This window comes from Phodopus roborovskii, unplaced genomic scaffold, assembly GCF_943737965.1.
Source record: "Phodopus roborovskii unplaced genomic scaffold, PHOROB, whole genome shotgun sequence".
Taxonomy (NCBI): Eukaryota; Metazoa; Chordata; class Mammalia; order Rodentia; family Cricetidae; genus Phodopus; species Phodopus roborovskii.
The window spans coordinates 872,501-898,920 of NW_026126636.1; the positions used below are offsets into that span (position 1 = coordinate 872,501).

At 47.7% G+C, this 26,420-nt stretch overlaps 1 protein-coding gene across 5 annotated transcripts in view; it reads left to right on the top strand.

The window, feature by feature from the left end:
* Znf536 (zinc finger protein 536) overlaps nucleotides 1-26,420 on the top strand; it is a 442,803-nt gene that overhangs the window by 283,623 nt on the left and 132,760 nt on the right. For 4 of the 5 annotated variants that reach the window (XM_051207054.1, XM_051207056.1, XM_051207055.1 and 1 more), the window contains one exon: nucleotides 2,719-4,284. In XM_051207054.1, coding sequence (XP_051063011.1) covers nucleotides 2,719-4,284 — 1,566 coding nt within the window. Of the gene's footprint in view, nucleotides 1-2,718; nucleotides 4,285-11,266; nucleotides 11,450-26,420 lie in introns of those variants that run through there. The other variant, XM_051207057.1, reaches the window with a different exon arrangement.

Here is a 26,420-nt window from a genome sequence, read left to right on the forward strand (position 1 = left end):
CATATCCGTGGAGTACAGAGAAGCATGAGGTGTCCAGTTTCCATTTCAGACTCTCCAAATACCTCACAGGGAACTAGCTTGTCTTCCTTGCAAAGGTGCCACACAGCTCTCACCATGGAAGCATTTCTTAGGGAGTTATACCATGCCCCCCATGCAGGCGATGCAGAGGGGCTCCTAAGGAATTTGGAAAGACCGGGAGCCCTGCTGGTACTTTTAGTTCAGAACAGGGTGAGAGAGCCAGATTTCAGCACCTGTTAAAGCCTTCCAGGCAGCTCCATGTTGATTTTTGCAGGAAGAGTCCTCTCGGTATGTACGCCAGAATTACAAGCAAGCTGTGCTTTGTACAAATGCCAGCCTCTGGTCCCCATCCCAGACCTTGGGACCCACCCAGCACTGGTGCCTTCCCTGACTCCCTACTGTTTGCCTTATACAGGGTGGACTGAAAACCAACACCCCAGCATACTGTTCAAACACATAGTCCTGGGAAGTATAAACACACATCCTGTGGTCCTGCCCTGCCCACCCCATGCTTTGTCTACAGACCCTCCATCAGATGCACTCTGTCACTTCCAGGTGGCAACTTGAGCATCTCGGGTACCTGCTCGTCTATGCCCTATGACTGAGTAAAGCAAGTGGCTGTCCACTTGCTGCACCCTCCTACCCAGTCTGCACTGACCTATGATCGGGATCCTGAGTTTCTGGTCTGGGACTCCAGAGGAGTGCCCCCACGCCTACCGCTTCACTGGACCCAGTCACTAGGCTCAGGCAAATGGAGTCAGCTGGGACATCAGCTGATCAGATGCACTTTATATTTCCAAAGGTTCCTGCCCATGCAGCAGTGCCTCTTGGGTGCCTGAATCTCAGAGTAGAGAAATGGCCCTTATAAATGAGAAATTTTCCTCTTTGCCTCTTTCTGTCTACAATTTTTTGGTTTTGTTTGTTTTGTGTTATTTTCCATATATGAGTGTCTGTCTACGTGCATGTCTGTGCACCATGTGCATGCAATGCCCACAGAGGCCAGAAGAGGGCACTGGATCATCCGGAACTAGAGTTACAGATGTCTGTGAGCCTCTATGTGGATGCTGGGAACTTAAGTCAGGCTCCTTGGGAGAGCAGCCAGTGCCCTTTACCTGCTGAGCCATCTCTCCAGCCCCATGCTTATAGTTTTGACGCAGCCAAGACAGCTGTGGAAAGCGTAGACCCAAAGGGCACAGAAGTAGCCATGGGGTCCTCAGCTGCTAGTGGCAGGCACTGAGAGCTCTGGGTGCCCTCATTTGAATGTGGCCGGTGCAATGTCCCTTAGGTCAAGCACACAATCCACATGGTGTCTCCTGCTCTGTACCTGGACTGTTTGTGTCCCTGTTCCAAATAGCCCCGGAACAACCTCTGCCTTGAGAGTTGGGAGCCTCTGCATGGTATTTCCCAAGACTAGATGCAGTGAAATGTCTTCAGAGATAGAGCATAGGACAAGGTAATGGGGATGGGCATGTGTGTGGGGGCAGGGGACAGGGCTTAAGCTTCCTAGAGAAATTATTGTAGACTTTTACAGAGAACTCTGAGCTAAAAGCTGTCATTACTACTCTTCTCTTCCCCAGAGCTTTCTGGGTACAGGTCTAGAAAAGACCCAGTCTTGCCTGCAAATTCTGGGATTGTGTTTAAATCCACATCCATTTTCCTCCTCCTCTGCCCTGAGTGTAAGTTGTCTGTTAAGGGACTTCCTGTTCATCACACAAAGAACAATAGAAGTTGGGTGTTGGATTCAAATAAATATTTAATTCACGAAAATAATCTTATATATGTTCCAAAACACACTTTAAAGCTATTTTTGTTCTCCAGAAAGCGCCCATTACAGGTAAATTACACAGCTTACTACCTCAGCGTCAGGACCGCCATTAGTACAAATTTTAGGCTCGACAAAGACCAGTAGATAATGTTAATTCCAAATCCAGAAACTAAATATACTCTGTGCTTTTTTATTACTCCTCTTTCTCTTAAGTTTTATCGGCTGCTTTTCATCTTAACAATATGTCTTTACATCCCGCCATCACACTGCACTGTAATGATATTAATATTTTATAGAATCGGTATTTATAGTTCTTTATTTAGAGACAATGCAGTAGGTCTGCAGATATCAGAGCCCGTCTGGAATGGTGCCCTCCAAATAATGATGAATTGCTTGTGCGGAATGCCATTTGCTAATTATATCCATGATTTACTGTGGAGCAAGGCTTAAATCATTCATTTCAGTCTTGCGTAACAGTGCCATAGAATTTTTAGGTTTTAAAAATGGTTTCCATGTGTATAATTTAAACAAATTCTAGCGCTCTTGTATACACAAAATATTCGAAGCCACTCATTTGTTACATACTCCGTCTCTTTAAACTTCTACTTTTAATGATTACTGTGGTCGAAATTATTATGCTTAATTTTCATAATCATAGCCTTTAAATCTACAGCCGTTCTCACATGTTAGATAAAGAAAAAGATAGCTAATTGTGTGTAGATAGTGTGTCATCCCTCAATAGTCCCCAATGGTACAAAATCATTAAAAAAGCTTAAGAGCACAAATTATTCTTCTATTAAAAAACAGTCGTTCTCTAGCTAATTATTAGTTTGGGCTGCTTTGTTTCAAAGAACAAATGTTGATCCTTCTAGCCTTGTTCTACACACCAAAAATGAGATAAACACTTCGTTTTCTCTTCCATCGGTATCTTGCAGGTGAGAAACCCTACAAGTGTCCTCACTGTGACTACGCCGGCACACAGTCAGCATCTCTGAAGTATCACCTAGAACGACATCATCGGGAGCGACAGAATGGAGCTGGGCCACTGTCAGGACAGCCCCCAAACCAAGAGCACAAAGATGAGACCTCCAGCAAAGCGCCTTTGTTTATTAGGCCAGACATCCTGCGAGGGGCTTTGAAGGGTCTCCCCGGAATCGACTTCCGAGGTGGTCCTGCCTCTCAGCAGTGGACATCAGGCATGCTCTCCTCCGGAGATCACTCAGGGCAGGCCACCGGCATGTCCTCAGAGCTGTCTTCAGATGGCCTGAAAGGCTCCGACTTTCCTTCCAAAAGCTCACACTTCTCAGAGATCGGAAGGGCTTATCAAAGCATTGTGAGCAATGGTGTGAACTTCCAAGGGTCCCTGCAGGCATTCATGGACAGCTTTGTCCTCAGCTCTCTGAAGAAGAAGGACACAAAAGACAAAGTCCCATCTGATGTCCATTCCATGAAAGCTCACGCTGTGGATGGTGGAGAGGAGAGAGCCAGTGGGAAGCCCTCCCAGCGAAAGTCGGAGAAATCTCAGTATGAGCCCCTGGACTTGTCCGTGCGGCCAGATGCCACCACGCTCCCTGGCTCCTCTGTGACCATGCAAGACAGCATTGCGTGGCATGGCTGCCTGTTTTGTGCTTTCACCACATCTTCCATGGAGCTTATGGCCCTTCACCTCCAGGCCAACCACCTAGGCAAAGCAAAACGCAAAGATCACCCGCCAGGGGTAACAGTCAACTGCAAAGAACAGGTGCGGGAGGCCAGCAAGGTCTCTGTACCGCCCTCCATACAATCAAACAAAGAGATGGCCCTATCTAGCACTGTGGGTGCTCTAGACTCTGCTCCCGAAAAGATGGCCCAAGGACCGGCCAAAGAGACTCTAGGGGACCAGAAGAGTGGTCAGTGGCCCAGCCACATGGACCCTGCCTTTTGTACCTTTCCATCTGACTTCTACAAACAATTTGGCGTTTACCCCACCATGGTTGGCTCAGGGGCCCCTGGCTCCTGCTCCAGCAAGAATCCTGCTGGGAAACCCCACCTGGAAGATGACAGCCCTCTCCTGATCCCGGAAACCACGAATAAAAACACTACTGATGACCTCTCAGATATTGCTTCCTCCGAGGACATGGACTCCTCCAAGGGAGAAAACAATGAGGACGAGGACATTGATACGGAACCAGAAGTGATGAGCAAGCCACTGCCTGCGCTCAGCAAGGATGGCAGCAATGAGGGCGGTGACAGCCTGCTGCCCCCAGGCGCCTCCCAGCCCATCCAGGGACTGGTCTCACCTTTAGCCCAGCCAGAGGAACAGTGGCATGACCCAGGCCTCCTCCCTGCCCAGGACCCCTCAGCGGGGCTGCCCAAGCCGGAGCGGGGTCCCCCAGGGTTGGAGAAACCCATGAGCATGTTGTCGGTCCTCAGGGCCTACAGCGCCGATGGCTTAGCAGCCTTTAACGGGCTTGCAAGCAGCACAGCAAATTCTGGATGTATCAAGAGGCCAGACTTGTGTGGTAAGTTTTAGAATCCTCTTCCTTCAGTTCATTTCCCAAAAACATCACGGCTAAATTGTGCATTTAAACAACAACAACAACAACAAAAAATGGGGTTGATGTACCCACTAGTAAATTTTAAACAAACCTTAAAAAAAAAAAAAAAAAAAAAAAAAAAAAAAGCCAGTGCTCTAATATATGCAGTGTAGACAATCACAAAAGTCAAGCCTCGTACTTCTGCGGTCCAGCTTTCTGTGCAGTGCCTGTACGGAGGCATGGGAAGGAGGCAATAGGAGTGTTCCTCTCATTTTCATCTATAAGTTGAGGAGGGAAAGAAAATTCCCCTAAAAAACGAAAACAAAAACAAGCGTGGTGACTTGCAAACTTCCCAGTATTTTAACTCATTCAAAAAAAAAAAAATGCCTAAAGAGAATCGTGTATTTCTTTTCCAAGCCAAATCTACTTCCCTAGGCTCTTTTTATTGACTTAGAGGATACTAAAAATCATCACACTAACTGTGTCGAGAGACAGTCTCTCCAAATTAGGGCGGTGGCTTCGGGATGTTTGTGACTCACCAGTGACATATCAAATGGCAGTTACTGTGATCTTGGCCTTCTGCTGTTGTTGCCTTCTGTCCGTGTCTGTCTGTCTAGCCTGTCTGTCCATTGTCCTGTCTGATCTTGTGAATCAGCACCTCTTCCCCTCCTTGAAGGATGTTGTTACCCCATAGGAATTCCAGATTTCACAAAGCACAATACTAAACCTGAATTGGATCAAATGGATGTTGGGCTGGGCAGGGAGGGTCAGCGTCATGTTCTTGGCTTCCAGGGGTTCATGTGTGGGAGTCTGGCCTGCAAAGAGGGGCTCAGTGTATTATTCCCTGTCAACCCCCACCACCAAAATCCCACGGCAGAAGTTCTGAGATTTTACCCTTCTTCTGTGGAAGGAAGGAAGAGGGGAAAAGAGGAAGGGTGGGCTCAAGGGGGCATTTCTGAACCCCAGCATCCTGTTTCCCTCAGCACAGAGCGGAAGACATGAAGCTAGGCAGTTTATAATCTAAATCGATAAAGTTCTTTTTGTTTCTCTGTCATTCCCTAATTCACTAAGAAGTGGATCAAGCAGTCAGAAATACCTTTTGAATTGTCAAAAATCACTAAATGGATTTATGACAGCTCAAAAAAATATTGATGGTTCCTTATACTGAATGATTCACACGGCCCCATTAGCCAGTACCCCCGGATCTATTTTTAACCATGTGCAATTCATTACTCTAGAAGCTGTTAAAAACAATATTTAAAAGAAGGGAAGGGACTTATGTCTGTTCAGAATCCTCCCCGCCCCCTTCTGAACAGAATGGTATTTAAATCTTTTACTTTTCTTTCTTTTCTTTCCATTTTTTTTTTTTTTTTTGAAGTTTGGTTGCAATGGTTTTATAATTATTATTACTATTGTTGTTGTTGTTTGAGGATTTTTTTTAAAAGCCTATTTTCAGTTCTTTCAATTACCTACATAGGACCATGGTCCCTGCCAGGAATCTGTGCATCAGAAAAGATCAAAACCTGGCATGTGCATAAGCTCATTATTACTGAAATGAGTGCATATTATCCCCATTAATTTTCTCGTCTTCCTATCAGTGTGGAAGATGCTTGCCTTGAGGAAGCTTGTCCAGTGGTGTCCTTTTGCAGTGGGTGGAGGGGGCAACACGGGGAAGGGAGGTGTTGGGTCCCCTGAGATTTCGCAGAGCTTTCTGGAGTTTCTAACTCCTCCCCAGACATCAGCTCACACCACTCACATAACATTCTCATGGTATATGTAAAACACTGTTCAGTCTAGCTTATTCGGGAACAGGCTCTGGGATGCAAGCCATGCCCCGCCCCGACTCTTTAGAAGTGCATGAGGACCATTGGGCCAGCAAGGTAGGAAGGCTTTTTGGTGGCAAGCCCCGTCAAGGGTCTGGGTCCTCAGACTAAAATACCAAACCTCATTCTGGCCACTGGCCACCTGTTTTCAAAGAGCATCATTTCTGTATTTCAAATGACCCCATTTCTTCTAGAAGCTTCTTGCCATGGAATGGTAGAGGGTGGGATGTCTCTTCCTATCTTCTGGTCCTCAGGCATCAGGCCCAGAATAATTAATTATAATCTCATATCCTTGCTGGGTGTGGTGGTGTCCTAGAACCCAGAGACACAGTGGTCATGCTGGCTGAGAACTGGTATTTCAGAGGGAAACACGTGGCTTTCTCTTCCTAAGTCTAGTTTACTGCAGATTGTAAGTGCCCGACTGACACCAGCTTCAAGGCACGGGCCCTAAATTATCCCCAACCTTTATGTCTTCTCCGCCTCATTTGAAGTAGATGTGAATTTTGAACGGGTCCAGCCAGTAGCTAGGCTTCCTCATGGAGCTGGCCTTTGCCCAATCTATGCCTTACTCCCGGCTTTCTTATCCCAGAGTTTAGAGCCTCATTTCATCAGGCCAGTGAGCCTGGAACCCCACTCGGATGCCCTAGAACCTCTGGTGGCTGTAATTCAAGTTCTTATGTGTAAGGAAGAACTCTCTTCTCCCACAATGTACAAGTACTTGGAAAACAATGCATAACAACTTTGCCTGCATTACATAGACCCCCACAGGATCAGGAACCGCTCTTGAACCCACCAGCAAATCATAAAATGTGTCTTTTCTCCTGCATGTATGTAAGACTATGTGTTGAAAGTTGTTCAGGTGATATGTTAATTACTACACTGTTGCTTCCTAAGAACTTTGGTCATTAAGTCCCCAGGTGTTTAGACCTGAAGCCCTGGCCAGTGTGCACTCTCCATTTATAACTAATACATTCTGACTTGGCCGAAGCAGAGCAAGTTGGTCCATCCCTTTTGTGATGAGAGTTCCATCGTAAATTACATAGTGAGGGCAGGATGCTAACTTTTCAAAAGGACCTTGCTTGGAGGCTGGTGTGTCAGTGTGTCGGGGACTTGTCCTAGGCGATCCTATGGGAGATCCCGAGTCATCTCTGAGTCAGTTGGAGGGCAGCTTATTAAGTCCCTATTAGAGAGGGTCAGATCCCACTGGTCTGATCTCATTACATGACATCCTATTCTGGCCAAAACGTTATAGCTTCTGGAGGTAACTTTTAGGATCCAGGGATGCCCCCACACGCCTCTTCTGTTGCACAGTGTAAAAAGTGCGAAGAAATGCCACCAGACAGCTCTGCTATGCCTTATCATGTCATTAGAGTGGATCTGACCTTGGCTTTGCAACAGGACAGGCCTCATACCGGTATTTGAAGAAGGGGGCATGTGAAGCCAGAAATCTGTCCATCCACTGGCAGGCAGGGCAGGCAGGGCAGGCAGGCTGCTTGTCTAACTTGAGGAGCTACAGTGGAAATGTTGCCGAGAGATCCAGGAGAGTATGGGAGGCACAAGCCTTGGCATGAGTGCACGCACACGCGTGTGCAAATACACACACACACACACACACACACACACACACACACACAGGGCAGTCAATCTACAGAGCACCTGGAGATAACCGCATAGAAACAATAACCACCACATTTCATCCCAGGGCTTGTGTATGAGTGGAGTCAATTAAGCGACCCCTAAGCTTCCGTTTTAGAACTGAGGTGACCAGCCAGACAGAGCTGCGAGGAATTTCAGTGTTAGCTTTCCCAAACATGATTTTCTCTGTCCTTTTCTGAATCCTCAGGGCTAGGACAGATGACACAAAATTCTTGTCAAGTTAAGGGGCAGGAAGGCGCGGGGGGGGTGGGGGGAGCACAATTCCTCTACCCTTAGCTCTGCCCTGGAGTTGCTACCACTCACTGACGCCCAGCCTCATGTGGAGGATCCATCACCACGCCGATGCTGGTGATGAAACCCTGTGTGCAGTAGCTGTCAGACCAAGCGATCCCCTGATGGATGGGAGGAAGTCAGTGGGGAGACAAGGCCACCAACAGGAGTAGCTCCAGTATCCCCAAGGCCTTATTCCAAAACTGCCTCAGCCCAAATAATGAAATGGAAGCCCACTGCGATTTGCAAGGATGAGAGAATGGAGACCGACCTCCCACACCCAAGAGGCAGCATCAAAACCTCGTTACATCATACGTTCCGAAATGTATGATGTGATTTGATGAGACACAGTAACCAAACCAAATTATCTTCAAAGGTGACCTCTGTCCCACCATGATTTCTCTGCATGGGCAGTCTGAAAACACCCTTCTTTCAGCCTAGAGCCTGTGTCAACACATGCTTTCCGAAGGACTGGAGGGTACATGTAACAAGTCATGGGCACCCTCTTATTTCCACTCTGCTCTGTCCGATGACGCTGAAGAAGCTGTAGATGGCGTGACTGTATACCAGTGAAACTTTATGAATTAAAGCAAGGGACAGCTTGGAACCGGTGGCCCCTACTCTAGTGTGAAGAGGGAAGTGGTCCTGGGTCATTGCCAGAGTAAGAGGTGGAGAAGCCTGCCCTTCACTGTCCCAGTGGACAGAGAGATGGTGTAGGCAGGGCTTCCGCCAGCCAATGCAGGACTCCATCTGCCAAGTAGGCCTTCCGTAGGAAGCTGGGTGAGGACTTCCAGAGGGGTACCCCTTCCCATCTCCTCACAACTACACAGGCGGAAGAGACGGAGTGGCCGTGACTTAGCTTTGGCACAGCTGACTCTCCACAGACAGCAGTCCAGGGAGGGATTAAGATGGCAAACACCTAAGAGCCTGGGGCAGATGCCCCCAGCACAGATGCATGTCCACCTGGAGGTGCAGACAGAGGTGCTGGTATATCCCAACGTCTTTAAGCTGCCCTTGTCCCTTTAGCACTGAGATGGCATCAGTGTGATGGAGAGTTGTTTCCTCATGCCCCTATGCCACAGTCAGTGCACAGGAATCTCCATCATTATGATGTCACCAACCCAGTGGTGACCATTGCTATTTCGATTCAGTTCAGTTCCAGACATAAAGCAGGTGCTTAGGAGGTAAGAAATAAGTCCCATCTCCTTGTCTCCCCCCCCCCTACCCCCCCAACTGGCTAAGGCCCGGGGCAGTTGTTTAGTTAGGGTTTCTATTGCTGCAGTGAAACACCATGACCAAAAAGGAACTCAAGCAGGGCAGGAACCTGGAGGCAGGAGCTGATGCAGTGGCCATGGAGGGGTGTCGTGTGCTGGTTTGCTTATAGAATCAGGACCAGTAGTCTAGTGATGGAATCGTCTACAAGGGGCTGGGCCCTCCCCCATCAATCACTAACTAGGAAAATGTTCTACAGACTTGCCTACAGCCAGATATTTTGGAGATACTTTCTTAGTTGGGGTTCCCTCCTCACATATAAATCCAGTCTGTGTCAAGTTGACATAAACTTAGCCAGTATAGCACCTGTCACAATATACGAAGGACCACAAATCTAATATAAGGCCTACAGATACCTGAGCATGGGCTGTAATGTATTGTTGGAAGTAGTTGGTACATGCTGTGTCCCTGAATCTAGTAGGTTCCATTAGGAAAATGGCATGGGACAATAATCACAAAATCTCATCCTGCAATGTATGTGGGTGTCTAGGCAAAATCCAGCCAATTCCGGGGAGGGTGGGAAGCCAGGGAGTGGAGAGAGCTGAGGGGTCCCTGCTGCTCTCTATCCAGGGTTTGTGTTTTGCTGAGATCCTCAGGAGCCTGGAGAGGCTGGACAAGGAACTGTGCTTCCCTCTCTGTCCTGGCCCAATCTTTCCATTTTCAGATTTGTTTCAGCCTCTGTGGTCCAGCCCATTCCCGGGAGTAGTGTTTCCCTGGTCAGAAGGGCCATTTGACTCACTATGAAATGCAAGGGCAGAGCCCCCTAAATTCCAGAAAAATCCTCACCTTGTGCTTGTCTCGAGCTGCTGGGGACCTCACGGCTGATTATAGAGTCAGTGTCTGGCTGAATGGACCAGGGTGGCATCCTGTAGGTAGGGTCCCTTACTGACATTGACACCCTTGGGAGACTCTCCTCTGCCCTCTTGCAGGGCTGTGTTGTGACAGCCCCTCTAAGGACAGCTTTTTCCACCAAATCTCACAGCTTCCTTTCCCTCTCCTTCCCGCTTTTTAAATGAAAGGAAATGGGACTGGTGTGATGTCGTTTGCACGGCAGGATGACAGAACTGTTGTGGGGATGCCATTGTGTTTGCCAAATGGTCCACTCGTCATTTCAGAACAAACAAATGGATGGTGTCTGTGAGTCGGCAAACACTAGTGACATTTAGCCTTGTTTATGTTTCTTGCCTTTTGCTGCATCGTTCTGGCTCCAAAAGCTACTGTCTGAATCAACATTGCCTCTGAAATAGGAGAAAAGTCTGGTAGAGTTCATCTTGGTGGCTGCGTCCATATTTCTTTTGGGATTGCACAAAACCAAGGAATTGCAGCCAAGTGTTTTGTTAAAAAAATCTGTGTATTTCCCTCCTTTGATAATGAGTTAAGATTGGGATCAGGAGGAGAGTTGAGGAGGAGTCAGAACAGACACATCCTGGTGGAATCCAAACTCTCCTCCTCTTCACTCTGCTGGTGTGTGACAGTGGGGACAGGATGCCGGCGCTAAAGCTTTGGCATCTGCTTCCTTAGTCTGCTGAATGACAGCGATGCTTGGAAATGACAGCCACCTATCGAGACTCAGGTCACATGTCAGCTGCAGAAGAAATCAGGATGCTTTCATTTTTTTTTCTTCCTTCTTGCTTTCCTTCCTCCTTCCCTCATTCCTTCCCTTCTTTTTATCAGACATTGTATGCAAAGCCCAGGTTTCAAATAAGGTAGTAATTATGTTCTATTACTTAGCGCTGATCAACAATACCTCCATACCTAATTGCTAGCCTGCTCTAATCACATAGCCTATTCCTGCTTTAGCCAGAGACAGAAAGACAAAGTCTTATAAATATTACTTTATTGTCATCCGTCTATTAAACAATAGGGACTATGGCCTTGCCCTCACTTTCAAGCACCTCTAGCCCCAAACAGTTTCTGGATTAATAAATCTACACGTTTTCTTTCAGGTAAGTGACAACCCCATGTCCTAGTCACTCTGTCTGGACTTCCCCTTGTCTGTTCGTGCTCCTTCGTGGTCTATCTGCAGCTTGTTAACCGTGCAAAGTCAACAGAAGAACATATACACACATTTTTGAGTAAATAGTTCCTCCCAGCACAGGTATGTGTGTGCACACAGCACACCAGCCCACAGTCTGTGTAGAATCAGAGCGGCTAAAGATGTTGTCCCCCCCCCCCCAATGTCTCCTGGTAGTAAAGGATGTAAGTGCTTAGTAACCCGAGTGGGAGAGGAGATTCACTCCATGTCACAAATCCCAACTGACAAATCCTGGTGGGTGGCAGGGTCCTGGACCAATGGAAACCTGGCTGGGGGCAGTGTGCCTGTCCTGCCAGCTCACCTGAGTGCACAGGGCCAGGCCCCACAATAGTCTTGTCAGCGTTCCTTGCTTGTGTCTGATTGTCACGTATTTTGTAACACTTTAGGAGAATACAGAAAGTGCAGTAATTACCTTTCTCCATAGTATTTAAGCAGAAATATTGCTAGTTTAATATTGTGTCAGGTCGTCGTATTAACCAGGGACAGGTGACAGTAAAACCCCGACGAACAGCCCCTTGACGTTCACAACTCAAAAAACGGTGATTGAAGCAAAATGTGTAAACGTGTACCGGGTTATCCTGTGCTTTGGAATAGACTGTTGTTGAAATAATTAGAAGATACATTAAGGTGTTCCTGGTAATGAAGGCATGTAAGTTATCATAATTGTAGTTTCCTGCATAAGTGTCAAACTCTATCTTTCCGTGTGCTGTATGCTGAGTTACAAGTTAGGTCATTTATGAATGGAATGTAAAACAATACTAAAAATGCTTCAATAAGTTATCTTGGTATTGCTAATAAAAAAAAAGCTGTGAAACATTAGCGCAGTTTTGAGTCATTATGTTAATTCATGCCACAACACTCCCTTGCCCCTCATATTCTTCTCTCATCAGGGAGCCTAAGCAGGACACTGGGGGACAGGCTCCGCTCCTCTCCCATTCATCTTCAGGTGGCCCTTTAACCAGCAACAATTCAAACAGGCAAGGAAAGCCACTTCCCTGTTTGGGTGGGATGACTGTAGGGGGCGCCAGAGATCCCAGTGTCACATGCCCATCTCTGTATGGCTGTCTTAGGTGGGGGTTTCTGAACCATAGGGCCATTCACAAGACCCCTGGGGAGGGGAGACAGGCCACTGTACCCAGTGTCAGAAGTGGAAAAGGCTCCTTAGGCCCAGCCTCCTCCAGAGAGCCCTGTCCCTCCATGCTGTCCTGGGTTAGGGGAGTTTGGCTACATTTTCCTTCTACGGAGATGTTTTAGTCATTGCCTGTTTGTTATAACGGGCTTGTTCTTACCCCTCCTTACCTCTTCATGGGAGGAGGGAGGAAGGGAAGGATTTATGTTTTTGGTGTTGCCTGCTTTCCTTGCCCCATGAGCTGGGCTTTGGGGCCCTGGCCCTCCAGCTTCCTAGGGTCAGTCAGCATGTTTTGCATACTTCCCAATTTTGCACACATTGTACCCTTTCTAGCTGGTCCCCCGGGAGCAGGGCATAGAATCCAAGGCTGCAGGAACTACCCACATCCTCAAATGAAGTGCCCAGCAAGAGTGTGGCAGCAGAGACATGTTCATTAGAAGTTGTTCTCAACCTTGGCTTTGGTGACAGAACAAAGGTGCCACCTCAACTAGGCGAAACGGTCCATCCAGTATGTCTTACACCAAGCACTCATTGCCTTGACCCCTGACATCACAGCGCAGCCTTAAGGAGTCTCCAACAAGGGGAAGGGAGAGAGTAAGACCTGGCGTTGAGAAGATGGGAGGAGGTAGAGGCCCAGTGGGAAACGGGCTATCTTGAGGATTTCTAACCTTTGCAGAGTCCAGTACTCTGGACAGTAGCTGTCGCTAGGCCCCTATTGGTCACACTGAGGTTGGACTGTGGATTCCAGTGGGGGAAACGAAAGGCAATCCCCAAATATCTAAAGAAGGTGAAGGAAGGAACTGTCTCCTCCAAGTCCCAGGTTCACATGGCTACAGGCAAGCAATGCCTGCTGCAGGAAGGGAATACAGGAGAACCTCATCTTCCTTTGTGAGTGCTCTTGGATCTGGGGAGCTCTCCAGAGAGAAGTGGAATGCAGAAAGAGGGTGATTCGTCTACGCCTTCCTCCATTCAGCTGTACCTCCTCCTGGTGTGCCTCCCCAAGGCTGAGCGCATTGTCCCCAGTTCTGCCCATCATTTAAAACAATTTCCCCCAAAAACCCGGCAGGTAGACACCATTGCACCGTCTGGGTTGGTCACTTTGGCTAGGACAGGCTTCTGAGAGGCCCTGCTGCCAGCTCTAAGGGCCCAGGGCTTGGGAGGGGCATGATGGAGTGTGAGTGAAGTAAGGGAGGAAGGAGATACAGAAAGATTCCTTTCTCTTCCACCCCCAACACTGACAGCTGGGAGGGCTCCCTGGAGCGGCATATCCAGGCATCTGCTGTTCTGTCTTCCTTCTTTTGGGGCCAGGTCCCCCCATGGGGTCTCTAAGCAAGAAGGCTTGGTAGCATTTCCTCTTCAAATGCAGGGTATTTCCCGAGGAGCTCCCCCGTGGTAACGGGTGAAGCTTAGAAGAGACCTCCGTGGATCCCTCTGCTTCCATGTTTACAGCCCCAGCCTCCACACACCTCTCATTTTGGGACACCATCTCATCATGCCTTCTGCTGTCCCTCCTGCCCCTCCTCACCATCTCCACCTCTGGACAACAGACAGCTCCCATATCACCAGTCTGATGCCTGGGAAGGGAGTCACATAGACCCTGGCCCCTGGGACATTCAGTCAGCTTCATTTCAGGGCTCTGTACTGAGGCTGGTAATTCTGCTTCCTGTTGGCTCACCGGCCCCCTCCCACCACCCCACAAGTTTGGGTTCAGACCTGGGCAAATACAAACACCCCCTTTGGATCTACCTCTACCCTATAGCTTGGACCCTTCCCAGCATGTTCTGTGCTGCATAGGAGACCCCAAAGAGTCCCCATCTATGGAATAGTGTATCAAGAAGGTGTCTGTGGCTTCAGATGCAAGAGGCCAAGGAAGGCAAGGAGGTTTGCAGAAAACCTCCACAGGAGTATCTCCGTTCACACGTTTTAGAAGTGTGTATACTTTAATGGAATTATGATACTCCAGTAAAGGAGAAAATCTAAATTTGGAGACAGATTAGTGTATGTTCATATTCTGTTTTTCTCAAAGGAACTTCACAGTGATTAACTGCACAGGCACACCCTGACAGTGGTGTGAACAGGGACCTGAACCATTCCCAGGTGAAAGTGGAGGAACTCTGTGCAGTTGGTTCATTGTCAAAAGTAGCCATTCGTGGTCACTGATGCTGTTGGGTTCTCAGAGGAGTTTGTCTTCCTGATCTGTTCTGCCCAGACACGCCCATTCGGCCATAGCGGATTCACAGGGTTAAGTTTCTTTGTTGGATTTCTGTTGTGAGATTTACATAAGATGCTCTTAGTTATTTACATAAAAGGAGAAAGGCAACCAACCAACCTGGGAAGGCAAACTGCAGTTGATTTACCAAATAATAATTTATACGGTGGACACAAGCTTTGCTGTTTTGAGCCCAGTGGTTGGTATATCTGGGGATAACCATAGAGAGAGGCTACTCCAAAGTATGGACTGTACCTCTGTGCCTCTGCGGTTGCATAATTAAGAATTCACAATTCACACTCCAATGAGCTCAATGAGCTTATTTTTTTTTTTTTTTTTTTTTTTTTTTTTTGGTTTTGGCTACACCAACAAAGTTTCTCAGTGTAGCCCTAGCTGACCTGGAACTCACTCTAGACCAGGCTGGCTTCAAACTCAGAGATCCTGCTGTCTCTGCCTCTGGAGTGCTGGGATTGAAGCCACGTGCCACCTTCTTGTTAAGGAGAGGGAGCATAATTTTTGAGCCCTTGGTGACGTGGTTAGGGTCATCCCAAAGCAGGTCTTTAGGCCACCTGGATGCAAACAGTTGATGCAGGAGTAAACCGGTCTGGGAGAGGGCTGCCTTCATGAGTAGACCTGGAATTTTTTTTTCTCCCTTCTGGCTTTATTGTACACCACTCCAGACCTGCCAGAGCCAAGGATGAGAGCACATGAGTTAATTCTGTGGCTCCCAGTGGGAAGTGAACCGCAGATATTAAATGTTGAGAAGCACCCAGCCTCTTAGCTTAGAAGCAAGTGTACCAGCATGACGATCACAGAGTCAGTGATCACAGAGTCAGTGGGGTCAGGTGACTAGGCATCTGGCAGCAGCCGTGCTCCAAGGAGTTCGGATGACTCTCCTTTCTGGCTTTATTTCTTTGTGGAGCAGGCAGTGGGATCATCTCTCTGGTCTCCAATGTATGTCCTTCATGGTCTCCTGTAGCCTTCAGTTGATACCCTATACCCATGGAGTCATGGAGGACATAGTCCTCAGGAGCAGTTCCTCAGTGACCTCTAGGATATGGGAGGACTCTGGTATTTCCACACAGTATGGTATTTCAACAAACAGGACTCCAGCTTGAGCAAAAACATTTACCACCGTAGGCTACAGGATGTATTGGTGGTTCTGGAAATTTCTCTTAAATTGTTAGATCACTAAAGCCTTTCTCTTTTAATCCCAGAAGACCTTTACCACAGAAAAATCAAAGGGAGCCCACTAAAATGGGTCCCTATCTTCACAAAAGGGCAAGGAAAACACTGAGTTTTCACTGAGTTTTTCTGTTTCAGCCTCTTGAGAAGGTATTTCTTATGATGATTAAAGATTCCTGAGCAATTTACAGGTTATTAACCTGCTAAGCCAGTGTATCCCTCTTGGACATACATCTGCCCTGGCTGCCACTTTCACCCAACAGGCACAAGCCAGTGTTCTGGAGGAGCTGGTGGCATTGAGAGTCTGTCTCGCATGGGTGGGGCACAGAGTTCTGTCCACATGCTTCCCTTTCTAGGACTGTCTGCTTTTTCACTCCTTAGCTTCTTGAGTGTCTTGGCAGAGACACCTCTTAACCATCAACTAGGAAACTGACCACCGTTAAGAGGATAAAATGATTATAAATTATACACAACTTAGAGACAAGTCATCGTCATCTCAATCATTGTAGGACTTCTCTTAGCAATAGGTCCCAGACAGAGTGCCATATAACCCTGCCACAGCGGGTGGTTTGGGGGGCCCTGGGCACCCCTTCTTGCCCACTGTACCCACCACTTCAAGTCTTCTGTCTGCTCATCTAGCTGGGATCCCTCACACCTGGACTGAACACATCTGGAAATCTGGCCCCATGAGACCATCCCTGGGATCCACAGATGCAGTCCCCTTGTGCTAATTGAGCTGTTTTCCTGCTTGCCAACAGTCTAAGGACTTAGGAAAACAGCAACACCGATCTCTGGTGGCCAGGCAGTGGGAACAAGGCTGTCGCTGGGAGGATTTGCTTTACATTAAAACTCTGGGCTTGAAGTCTCTGTCCTTTCTAAACCACACTCAGGCAGGGCCGAAGTTTAATTTTAAGTCACACGGGTTATTTTCTTGGAGGCCTCTGGGGAGAAACATGCTTACATAAATCAAGGACCAAGATTCCATAATGCTGGGGCAGCTTTTTGCAATCTCTAGTTGTCAGCAGGAGATGCTGCACGAGGCAGGTGACAAGGCAGGGACTGAGAGAGTTGACTTTACTATCCCAGGTGATGCTGGTGGGAGAGGCCCTGTGCTATGGGGCATGATGGAACTTCAGGGGTAGGAAGAGGGGTCTGGGGAGGGTTCCCCAGACCTGGTGACTCCCAGAAGGAGAACATTAAAATGATTGAGACCTGCAAATGTTAAGTCTTCAGAAATGTTCCATTTCCAGAGTGTTGAGCAGCCCAACCCTACCCTAGGAATGGGGCAGATGGGAGGAAAGAGAAAGCCATAGAGGAACGAGAGAAAAGGGGACAAAGGGAGGAGAGGAAGAGACAAAGACACACACACACACACAGACACACAGAGACACACACACACAGACACACACACGCACAGACACACACACACAGACACACACACAGACACACACACAGACACACACACAGACACACACACAGACACACACACAGACACACACAGACACACACACACAGACACACACAGACACACACACATTCACACAGACACACACATATGCACACACAGAGAAACACACACACAGAGAGACATACACACACAGACACACACACACACAGACATACACACACACAGACATACACACACATATTCACACACACACACATTCACAAAGACACACACATATGCACACACACAGACACACACACAGACATCACACACACACAGACACACAGACACACACATATTCACACACACAGAGACACACACATATTCACACATACACACACACACACTGAGACAGAGATGGGGGAGAAAGAGGGAGAGATAGAGAGAGAAACAGAGACACAGAGACAGAGGGGGAGAAAGGGAGAGACAGAGAAAGACAGAGACACAGAGAGACAGACACAGAGGGGGGAGAAAGAGGGAGAGACAGAGATACAGAGAGAGAGTGAGACAGACAGACAGATGGGGGGGAGAAAGAGCTGGAGAGACAGAGAGATACAGAGACACAGAGAGACAGAGAGAGTGAGAGACAGAGGGAGGAGAAAGCTGGAGAGACAGAGACAGGGACAGACAGACAGACAGAGCCAGCAAAGCAGCCTGGGCTGCAGGTAGTAGGGTGTCTGGTCTGACAGGCCCAGGGAGAGAGGTGCTTAGCAATAGCAACTCTTGGTGAGGATGGGGGGGGGCTATGGGGTCAGGTAAGGTTCCTGAGCACAGCACCTGGTGGCCAGGGGCTGCCACTCCAGCTGTGCCCTCTTCCCTACTCTGCTCCCCAGCAGCCAGTTACAGGAGGAAATGCTGCAGCTTAATCAGAATTATTTACAAGATAATGGTCCATTGTTTGCACTAAGACAGATGTTGTCTGTGGGAACTTTGTGTTTTATGCTCTCTCCCTGCTCTGCCTTCCCTGGTGCAGATGGGATCCAAGTAATGTGAGTTATTATTCGGGACAGAAATTCGGAGGCTGCTTCTCTGCAGCCCAGACTCCTCTGGGCCATGGAGATAGCCTGGCTCTGGGGTGGGCAGGGGTAGAGATGGCCATTGCTGGCTGCAGAGCCAGGCAGGGCCCTCCGGCAGGCTGTGATTAAGAAGGTCATGTTTCCTTGAGGGGCGGGTGGGTGCAATCGCCTTGTCCAGGACAGGAAGGACTCACTCTGATTAAGATGTACTTGCTATGTGTTGACTTGCGAGGTCACCACTGACATCTCGAGTGAGGGTGGCCATCTGGTCCTGCTTTGCCAAAGGCTAAGAGCAGTCCCTCTCCAGTGGGGGCAGCACAGCCCTGCTCCCCTTCTTTGATTGGCCAGAGGCCTTGCTCTGGGTCTTCTGGGGTCACTCAAGGAGTCAGCTCCCCTGGGCTTGAGAGCCTCACTCTCTTCTTTCAAGGTGCAGCTGGTCAAACGAATGCGTGTCCCTGTGGACTGGCCAAGAAGGGAACTTGTAGATCAGGAGGGAGGTGGGGTAGCGGTGGGTGGCAGACTTGCTCTGTGTAGATATTTGCTCTCAGCTTCTAACAGCAAGTCAGACAGGTACCCCTGAATGTTGGCCCATCTTGTTACACAGCCCTTGAAGTCAGCCGGTTCTTCAATAATTTCTGAGTTTCCAGCAGTCTCTGCATAGACAGCCTCATCTCCCCGTTTTATGAATGAGAAAATGGAGGCCCTAGACAGATGGGGCCACCCGATTCCACATCTCACAGCCAAAGCCATGGCCTTCCCATCATAGAGGGGCTCTGTGGGCTCCAGCCTGGTTACTGCATGCAAGACTTGGGGCAAGTAGAGAGCCATTCGCTGAAAGGCTCATGTCAGATGCCAGCCCCAGAGCCTGGCATCTGGAGAGGCTCCACGGACAGCCAGATGTAATGTTATCCAGGCAAGGGCTAAACCACTGAGCTATACTGCCAAGCAACTGTTAATCTTTTTTTTTTTTTTTTCTTTTTTCTTTTGAGAGAGGATCTCAAAAAGTAACCTATACTGGTCTAGAACTTGGTGGTCCTTCTGCCTCAGCTTACCAAGTGTGAGCTGTGATCCAAAGGCATGCACTTACTGTACACAGCTCCATTTATTATTTTTTTTAAATACAATGTATTTTCTATGTCCAGTATTGGCCAAGAACAAACACACAGCTTAACGTAATGTATATGGCCACCTTGGGATATGTGAACGAGAAGAAGTAGTAGAGAAGAGAGTGATGTTTATAAACTAAGAGGACATATACCTGGCACGTGGGTGCCCCGAGGAAAATGACCACTTTCCTCATTGATCCACACCCAGCCCAGAAATCATTTCTACCTCAGGGATCTTATTCCCTTCATAAGTAAGCTATTCGGAGCTCTTGGTCATGTTGAAGATGGCCATCTCCTGCCATGCCCTCATCTGAAGAATGGCTCTGGAAGACCTAATAGAAAGACCTGGTCCTTTGGGTTATTTAACACATCAAATCAACGTTAATATAATAATACTTACTATAAAGCCAGCGGTAGCTGCACAGGCCTGTCATCACAGTATTGAGGAAGTTGAAAGAGGTTCGAGGGTACAAGGCCAAGGCTCTGTTACATAGTGGGACTCTGCTTTAAGAAATTCAAAACTAAAATTCCATAGTATGAACCAGGGTCAAGTTCTATTCTTTATAGACAATAATGCAAATTACATCCTTCCCATGCATCCCAAGGGAAGGGCCGTCCTATTATTCTCTGTCACTTTCAGGGACAGGGCGGGGGATGCAGGAGAGTGAACGAGAGGGGTGCTCAGAGGTGCTCCCTGCCTTATCCCAAATCTCCTGCAACCCCCTCCCTCCCCCCTCCCCCTGCTCAGCCGCTGGTTGCTGTTTCATTTGTTGCCTTTATCACCCCTTTGGGATACATCAAAACTAAACTGACCAATAAATAAAAGCAGCCATTTCTGCCAACCTGTGACTCTGGGTCCCAGGAAAAGAGAGGACCATTCTAGGCATCAATTTAAACTCCAAACAGACCCTGAGGTTTTTTTCACACAGAGACTGGCAGGGCAGGTTGGTGCATGGGACCAAAGCTTGAACTAGCCATGTGGCCCTCAGTGACTGCAATCTCTCCTCTTGTTTTGACCTCGGAGTTTCTCCAGTGTCACAGTCTCAAGTCAATTCATCTTAGGACTGTATCCAGTTATTTTCCGGGGTGGGGAGGGGGGAGGTAAAAACTCACCCCTGCTCTTTCCTGAAGCAATAGGATCTCAAGGAAACCTGACCCCTAACCCAGCAATGATCCCCTGGGCACAGCAGGAATAGAGAGTGGGTGGCCTGGAACACCAGTAAGTCCTCCAGGCTGGCCCTGCTGCCTGCCCATCCCCCAAGGACAGGGATAGCAGCAGAGGTCAAGCTGGGATAATATTTATCAACCTTATTCTCATGCTGTCAGCCTCTGCCCCAAACCCAGCATCACAGGAGATCCCGGCTTACATCTCTTAAGGCCCCACGGAGCCACCTCACATGTACCCAATTACCTCTGTCAAGCAGGGGAAGGAGGTCCCCTCTGTGGGTGGGATCCTAGGCCTTTGAGCCCATTCCTCCTGTCCAGCCAGTTAAAACTGTTGAAATTGCAAACCAGTAATAAAAGGATCATATGTGTTTCCCACCGAACAGGTTCTTTAGGGCTATTACGATAATTAAAAACATATGGTGCTGTGCTAGTCGGCGGGAAACCGCAGATGTACAAATTAGGTATTATAGAAGGGTTTTCTGCTTTTGCCCTTTTAAAAACGTCAAGCCAGAGAAGTTTAGGGAGATAAAATGGCAATTGTGCAGACAGTGGGTAGCGTTTTGCTTTTAAAATCATTAAATATATAAGCTCCTGTTTTTAGACTTACCGGGAATAAACAGCTTCTGGTAAGGGAAGAAGAGGAAAGAGGCTCCGAGGCGGGAGTGTTCAGGGGTACGTGGGTGAGGAAGCTACCATCGCACCTCAGTATCTCAGATACCATGACACTGTTTGCATTTTTACACTGGAGAGGATTATATTAACTATTCAGTTGTACTGCAATGCAATGGATAGGCACGAAGATGGATGGTTTTTGTTTGGTTTCATTTTGACATTAAACTTTTTAATTTTTAGATGGCAAAGATGCAAGTATTGAGTAGTCTAGAAAACATCATTTGTTTTCATTTAAAATATGCAATTGATTTTGAGAAGGTGATAAACGTTGCTAATAAAAAGAAATTGGGAAGATTTCCAGGGCTCCTTGTTAGTGGCCTTCCAGTATGGTTGTTCTGTGGTTCACAGTTCTGTGGCTCACAGTTCCGTGGCCCAGTTCTGTGGAGGTAGGCACATTGAGATGGCCTTGCGTGGGGGCCATAGAGGGCCTGCAGCCCTAACTCAGCGAGGGGCTGATTCAGCAGCCAAGGATGTAGGATTTGCCACTAGCATGTGTAACAGGGTTGCTCTGTAGGGGAGGCAGTGTGGGACAGGTTACAGGAGCTTGGCCTCTTACCTTCTCTGGCCTCAAGGATAAGTCTAACTGTATAAAGAAGCAAATGCCAGCTAACAGGAATACACAGCAAACAGGAGGTACCACTACCTGAGAAATTGCCACAGAACACTCAGATAACTAGAATTGATGGAATCACAATGTATAGCTACTGAGATTCTTAATAAATAACAAAAACAAAATTTGTTGTAGTTTTTTTCCTCCTTAGTTTTGGGGACTGAGTTCACTTTCTTTGGCATATAGGATGTGTTCACACATATCTCCAACCCTCTGTTATTTATTTTTTTTTATTTTTATTTTGAAATGGGATCTCACTTGGCTGTCCGGGACACCCTTAAATTAATTCTGTAGCTCAAGCAGGCCTTGACCCTGCAATTTCCCTGCCTCAGCCTACTGACTAGCTGGGACTACAGGCCTTTACTCTCAGTCCATCTTACTCAGTAGATCTCTCTTCTGTGGTATTTATTGAATGAACATTTTTGAAGAATTTGATGTTAGAAGACTCCAGATTAAAAAGAGCCCTTACTTGGTCATTATTAATGAAAATGGCCTGTGCTGTGGCCTTCTTGGCTCTGTCTTTGATGAGGTCCTTAGGTCTCCTATGCTGCCATCAAAGGGCCATTGTCCTCCAGTGTCCCTACCTGGGGGTTCTGTGACTTGCCCTTCCTCTCTGCTTTGCTCCCAGATTAGGGAGAGTAGCAAGTCTTCTCAGATAACCCTAGCCATGATCAGGATGAGAAAAAGGTTCTTCAGACATCTGTGAATAGGGTTTACAAGTGGCGGTGTCTTTTAAGAGTGGTGGAAGGAATTTTCTTCCCCAGCAGACATGTGGTAGCATCTGGAAGCACCTGGAGGTACGCCTGGCATCCACTGAGTAAGGAGCAGGGAGGCTGTTCTCCATTTCACACTGGACAACCTCTCCAGCAAAGAACTAGCCACACTAAGTATCTGCAGTTCCATGGCTGGGAGATCCCTGTGTTCAGGGATGATGAGTTCCAGGCCCGCCAGTGAAGCACACATTTGAATAAGCCCTGGCCAACTGAGAAACAGAGCTTACTACCCCAGATCCAGCCATACCATGCCACTGACGACACAGACATCCAATCCCTTCTAAGCCTTGTTTCCTTCGGATCTCAGGTCTTGGTGTGAAGGCTACAGGCAGACCAAGAGACTCTGGGAAGTGGGAAATCTGAGCAAAAGAACTAGCTTCAAGGAGCATGAGGGCGTAGGGAGGGTGGCGACTGTGCTGGCAGCCCAGAACCAGCTTGTCTTCTCCCTTGAGTGATAGCAAGCCTAAGATGTTATTGTGCACGTAGGTATTACCGCTTTAACTTTTACTGAGGTAAAATAACACCTTGTCACTCAGCGCAAGTACCAATCACAAAATGAATTAATTGTAATAACTGTTGTCAACAGAACAAAAGACTTGTTGCTTTTCTAAGCAGATTTCAATGCACTGAGAACTATATACAAACGTTCCCATTGGACAAGCTGGCAGAAACCAGTCAGAACATAATTGTATCTGTCTATCTCTTTACTTTGTTTTTAAGGGCTAAGGAATCCAGTTAAAAACCTATATTTTAAACATATCAATAAATATAGCCCTTTTTGTGCTTGGGATGTCTCCTTAAAAAAAATGGAGTCTTTAATAAATTGGCCATGAAAATAGCATTTGCCGTTGATGGCTCCAAATAAGGGCCAGCTGCAGAGGCTGCCTGTGGACTCTTAAGTCATGAAGGGAATTATGCCCAATTACCTTCCCATAAAACACCCTCTCGTTTCTGGAAGTTATCAAAACGCATCCTGTGGACAAGTGGTCAGTTGCCCCTTGCTCCTCAGAGAAGCACAAGAGGCCTCACGCCAGGCCCACCGGGCACTTAACTGCCATCGTGGCAGCATGGGCAGGCTTGTTTACAGCTATACTTTTTAAAGCTCCACACTCCCTGCAACCCTGTATTTTTAAATTATTTATTTATTTATTTATTTTCCCACTCTAGCTTTTCCACATCTTAGCACAGTTCTCTCTTGAAGAAGTCCTGGAGATAGTGTTCTACAAAAGGGGCTCCGCTGGGAGGGTGAGAAGGCAGAGGGGATGGGGTTTGGTCTCCCCAGTCAGGCCATTCTGCACGGAGCCTCTGTCAGGTGGGAGGGAATGGCGCGCCTTTGAGGGTGTGTGGGGCTTCAAGGCAGTCGAACTGGGGAATAGCCTAAAGGAAAGGGTGCCCTGGACCCACCAGCTAAAAGTGGATGTGACCACTGCCCTCTGTGGTGGGATTCTCAAGAATCATAAGCACTCCAGCAAATCCCAGAAGGTTCTGCGGAAGCTGCACTTCCTCTAACCATCAGCAGCCAAGCAGAGGAAATGAGCTGGAGACCCAGAGGGAGGCGAGGCCTTCTGGTTCCAGGCCATCTTATTGGTGCTAACCTCTACTCCTCTCATTTCCTCCCTGCTCACGCTCTCCCACATCTCCATGCTCTTTGGCTACCCTGACTCTTGTGTCCATCCCCCAGATATACTAGACTCCCACAGCATCCCCAAGGCCCTTTAGGTAGCCTGCATTATCAGTTGTATTCACCGAAGACTCAGTTGGAGCCTCCACGGTGAAATGATAGCAGACATGGGAGTAGCATGTGAGGTATTTCTAATGTGTAGAGAAAAATTGTTAGTCAAGAACCAGAGACAACCGTGTTTTCCAGCATTCAAGATGGGTTTTTTTCTCTCTCTCCTTCCCTCTCTTCTTCCTCTTGTCCTCCTGTTCTTCCTGTCTTTCTCCTCCCCTTCTCCTCTTCCTCTTTCTCTTCCTTTCCTCCTCCTTCATGAAAGACAACCTCCGTCGTCCTTGCATCTGGCAAATCTTCTCTATGTGCAGCCTGGGGAAGCAGGCTGACTTTGCATACCCCAGGAAAGGGAGCTCCATGACCATCAGTCACACTAAAGGTTTCACGTTTTTGTGCTGAAACCAGGCTGTGAAAATGTAGAAAAGGGAGCAGGGTTTGTAGGAGAAAGGAGACAGAAGGGTCAGATGTGTGGTGACTGCAGCGTTGTTCTGAGGAGACAGCTGGCTCCAATGACCTTTGCTCTCACCTTTACTCACCAAAGTGGAATGAAAACCAGGCATACTCTCCAGTCTTTTCTGGAAATAGAAGAGTCTGCTGCAGGGAATGAGTGCAGTCACCTGTCCATTTGGTTTTTGTTTGTTTGTTTGTTTTTGCACAAATCAAATCATTCCGGGGTGTTGAAAGAGGGTCACAAACCAAGCAGCTATGGTCACAGCCTTTGTGGTATCCTCTGGGCATTCTTCATAAACACATGGAGATGATGAAGCCTAGGATGGCTAGAGAGTGACCTAAGGAGGTGAAGTACATGAACTATGAGAGTCAGGGAAGATGTCTTCAAGGCTTGTGGATGGGAAGAGAAGGAGGAGGACATGTGATGACAAGGTGCCAGCCATGCAGATACTTAGGAGTGTACCTCCAGCCTCCAGACAGGACTATGAAGACAAAACCCTAAGATAGAAGATGAACAGGACATCCTGGGCCTCTTAGGGCACTGCACATGAGAGCAGCATTTCCCAGGGCTGTCACAGGGCCAGGACTGGAGCTATTTGATCTATTTGTGCAAATGAGGAAAGGAAAGTCATCACAGGGAACACTTTGTTGTAGTTAGTAGCAGGGAAAGGCAGAGCTAGATGCCCAGTTCTCCCGTAGTACCCCTCACTCGTCTGAGACTCAGAGAGTGATTGATTACTAGGTTTGAGCAGGCAGCATCACTGAATTTGAACACTAAACCCATTCCCAGGCAGGACAAAGAAACAGGAAGACCGGGTCTCATGATCTTGGAAACATGATATTATGAGAGGCATGGGTGTTTCTCAATGCCCCCAAGATGGGAGCTACTTATGTCTACAGACCAAGGTTGACCATGCAGTCAATGTTTTTTTAGGAATCAATAAATAGCAAGCTGCAGCTAGTTAACACACTAACGACAATGGTCACATCCAACAACAGTCTCCTGGGAAACACAGCCAACCTTTCCGTGTATTCCTTTCTTGTCTTGCCACCAAATAAATACCCGACAGAACCAACATAAAGGGAGAAGGCTATCTTTTGGCTCCTTGTTTCAGGGGTTTTAGTTCATGACCACTTGGTACCATGTGTTGACACAGAACATCACTCTACAGCTGTTTAGGAAGCACAGAAAGGGACCAGGGATCTATTCCCCAAAGTCCTTGCACCTAGTCCATTTGTCTGCTGGGTTCCACAAATTTTCTAGGACTTGCAAGAATCAGTTGGAAAGCAAGTGTTAAAAGGGGCATATCAGATTCACATTATTAGTGTGGTCAAGCTGAGTTGAACTTGCTTGGAGAAAGATACAGAACTAATAATTGCTGGGAAGTTCCAACCTCCATGCTGACCTTGGCCAGCTCCAGGTTCAACCCCTACTTGGCATGGTCCAATACGGTGGGTTGACTGCTTTCTTTTGTCCATTTGATACAAGGTAGAGTTACCTTGTTACCTTGGGAAAAGGAAATTGCAGCCTTCAGATTGGCCAGGGGAGCACATTTGGGGGACATTTTCTTG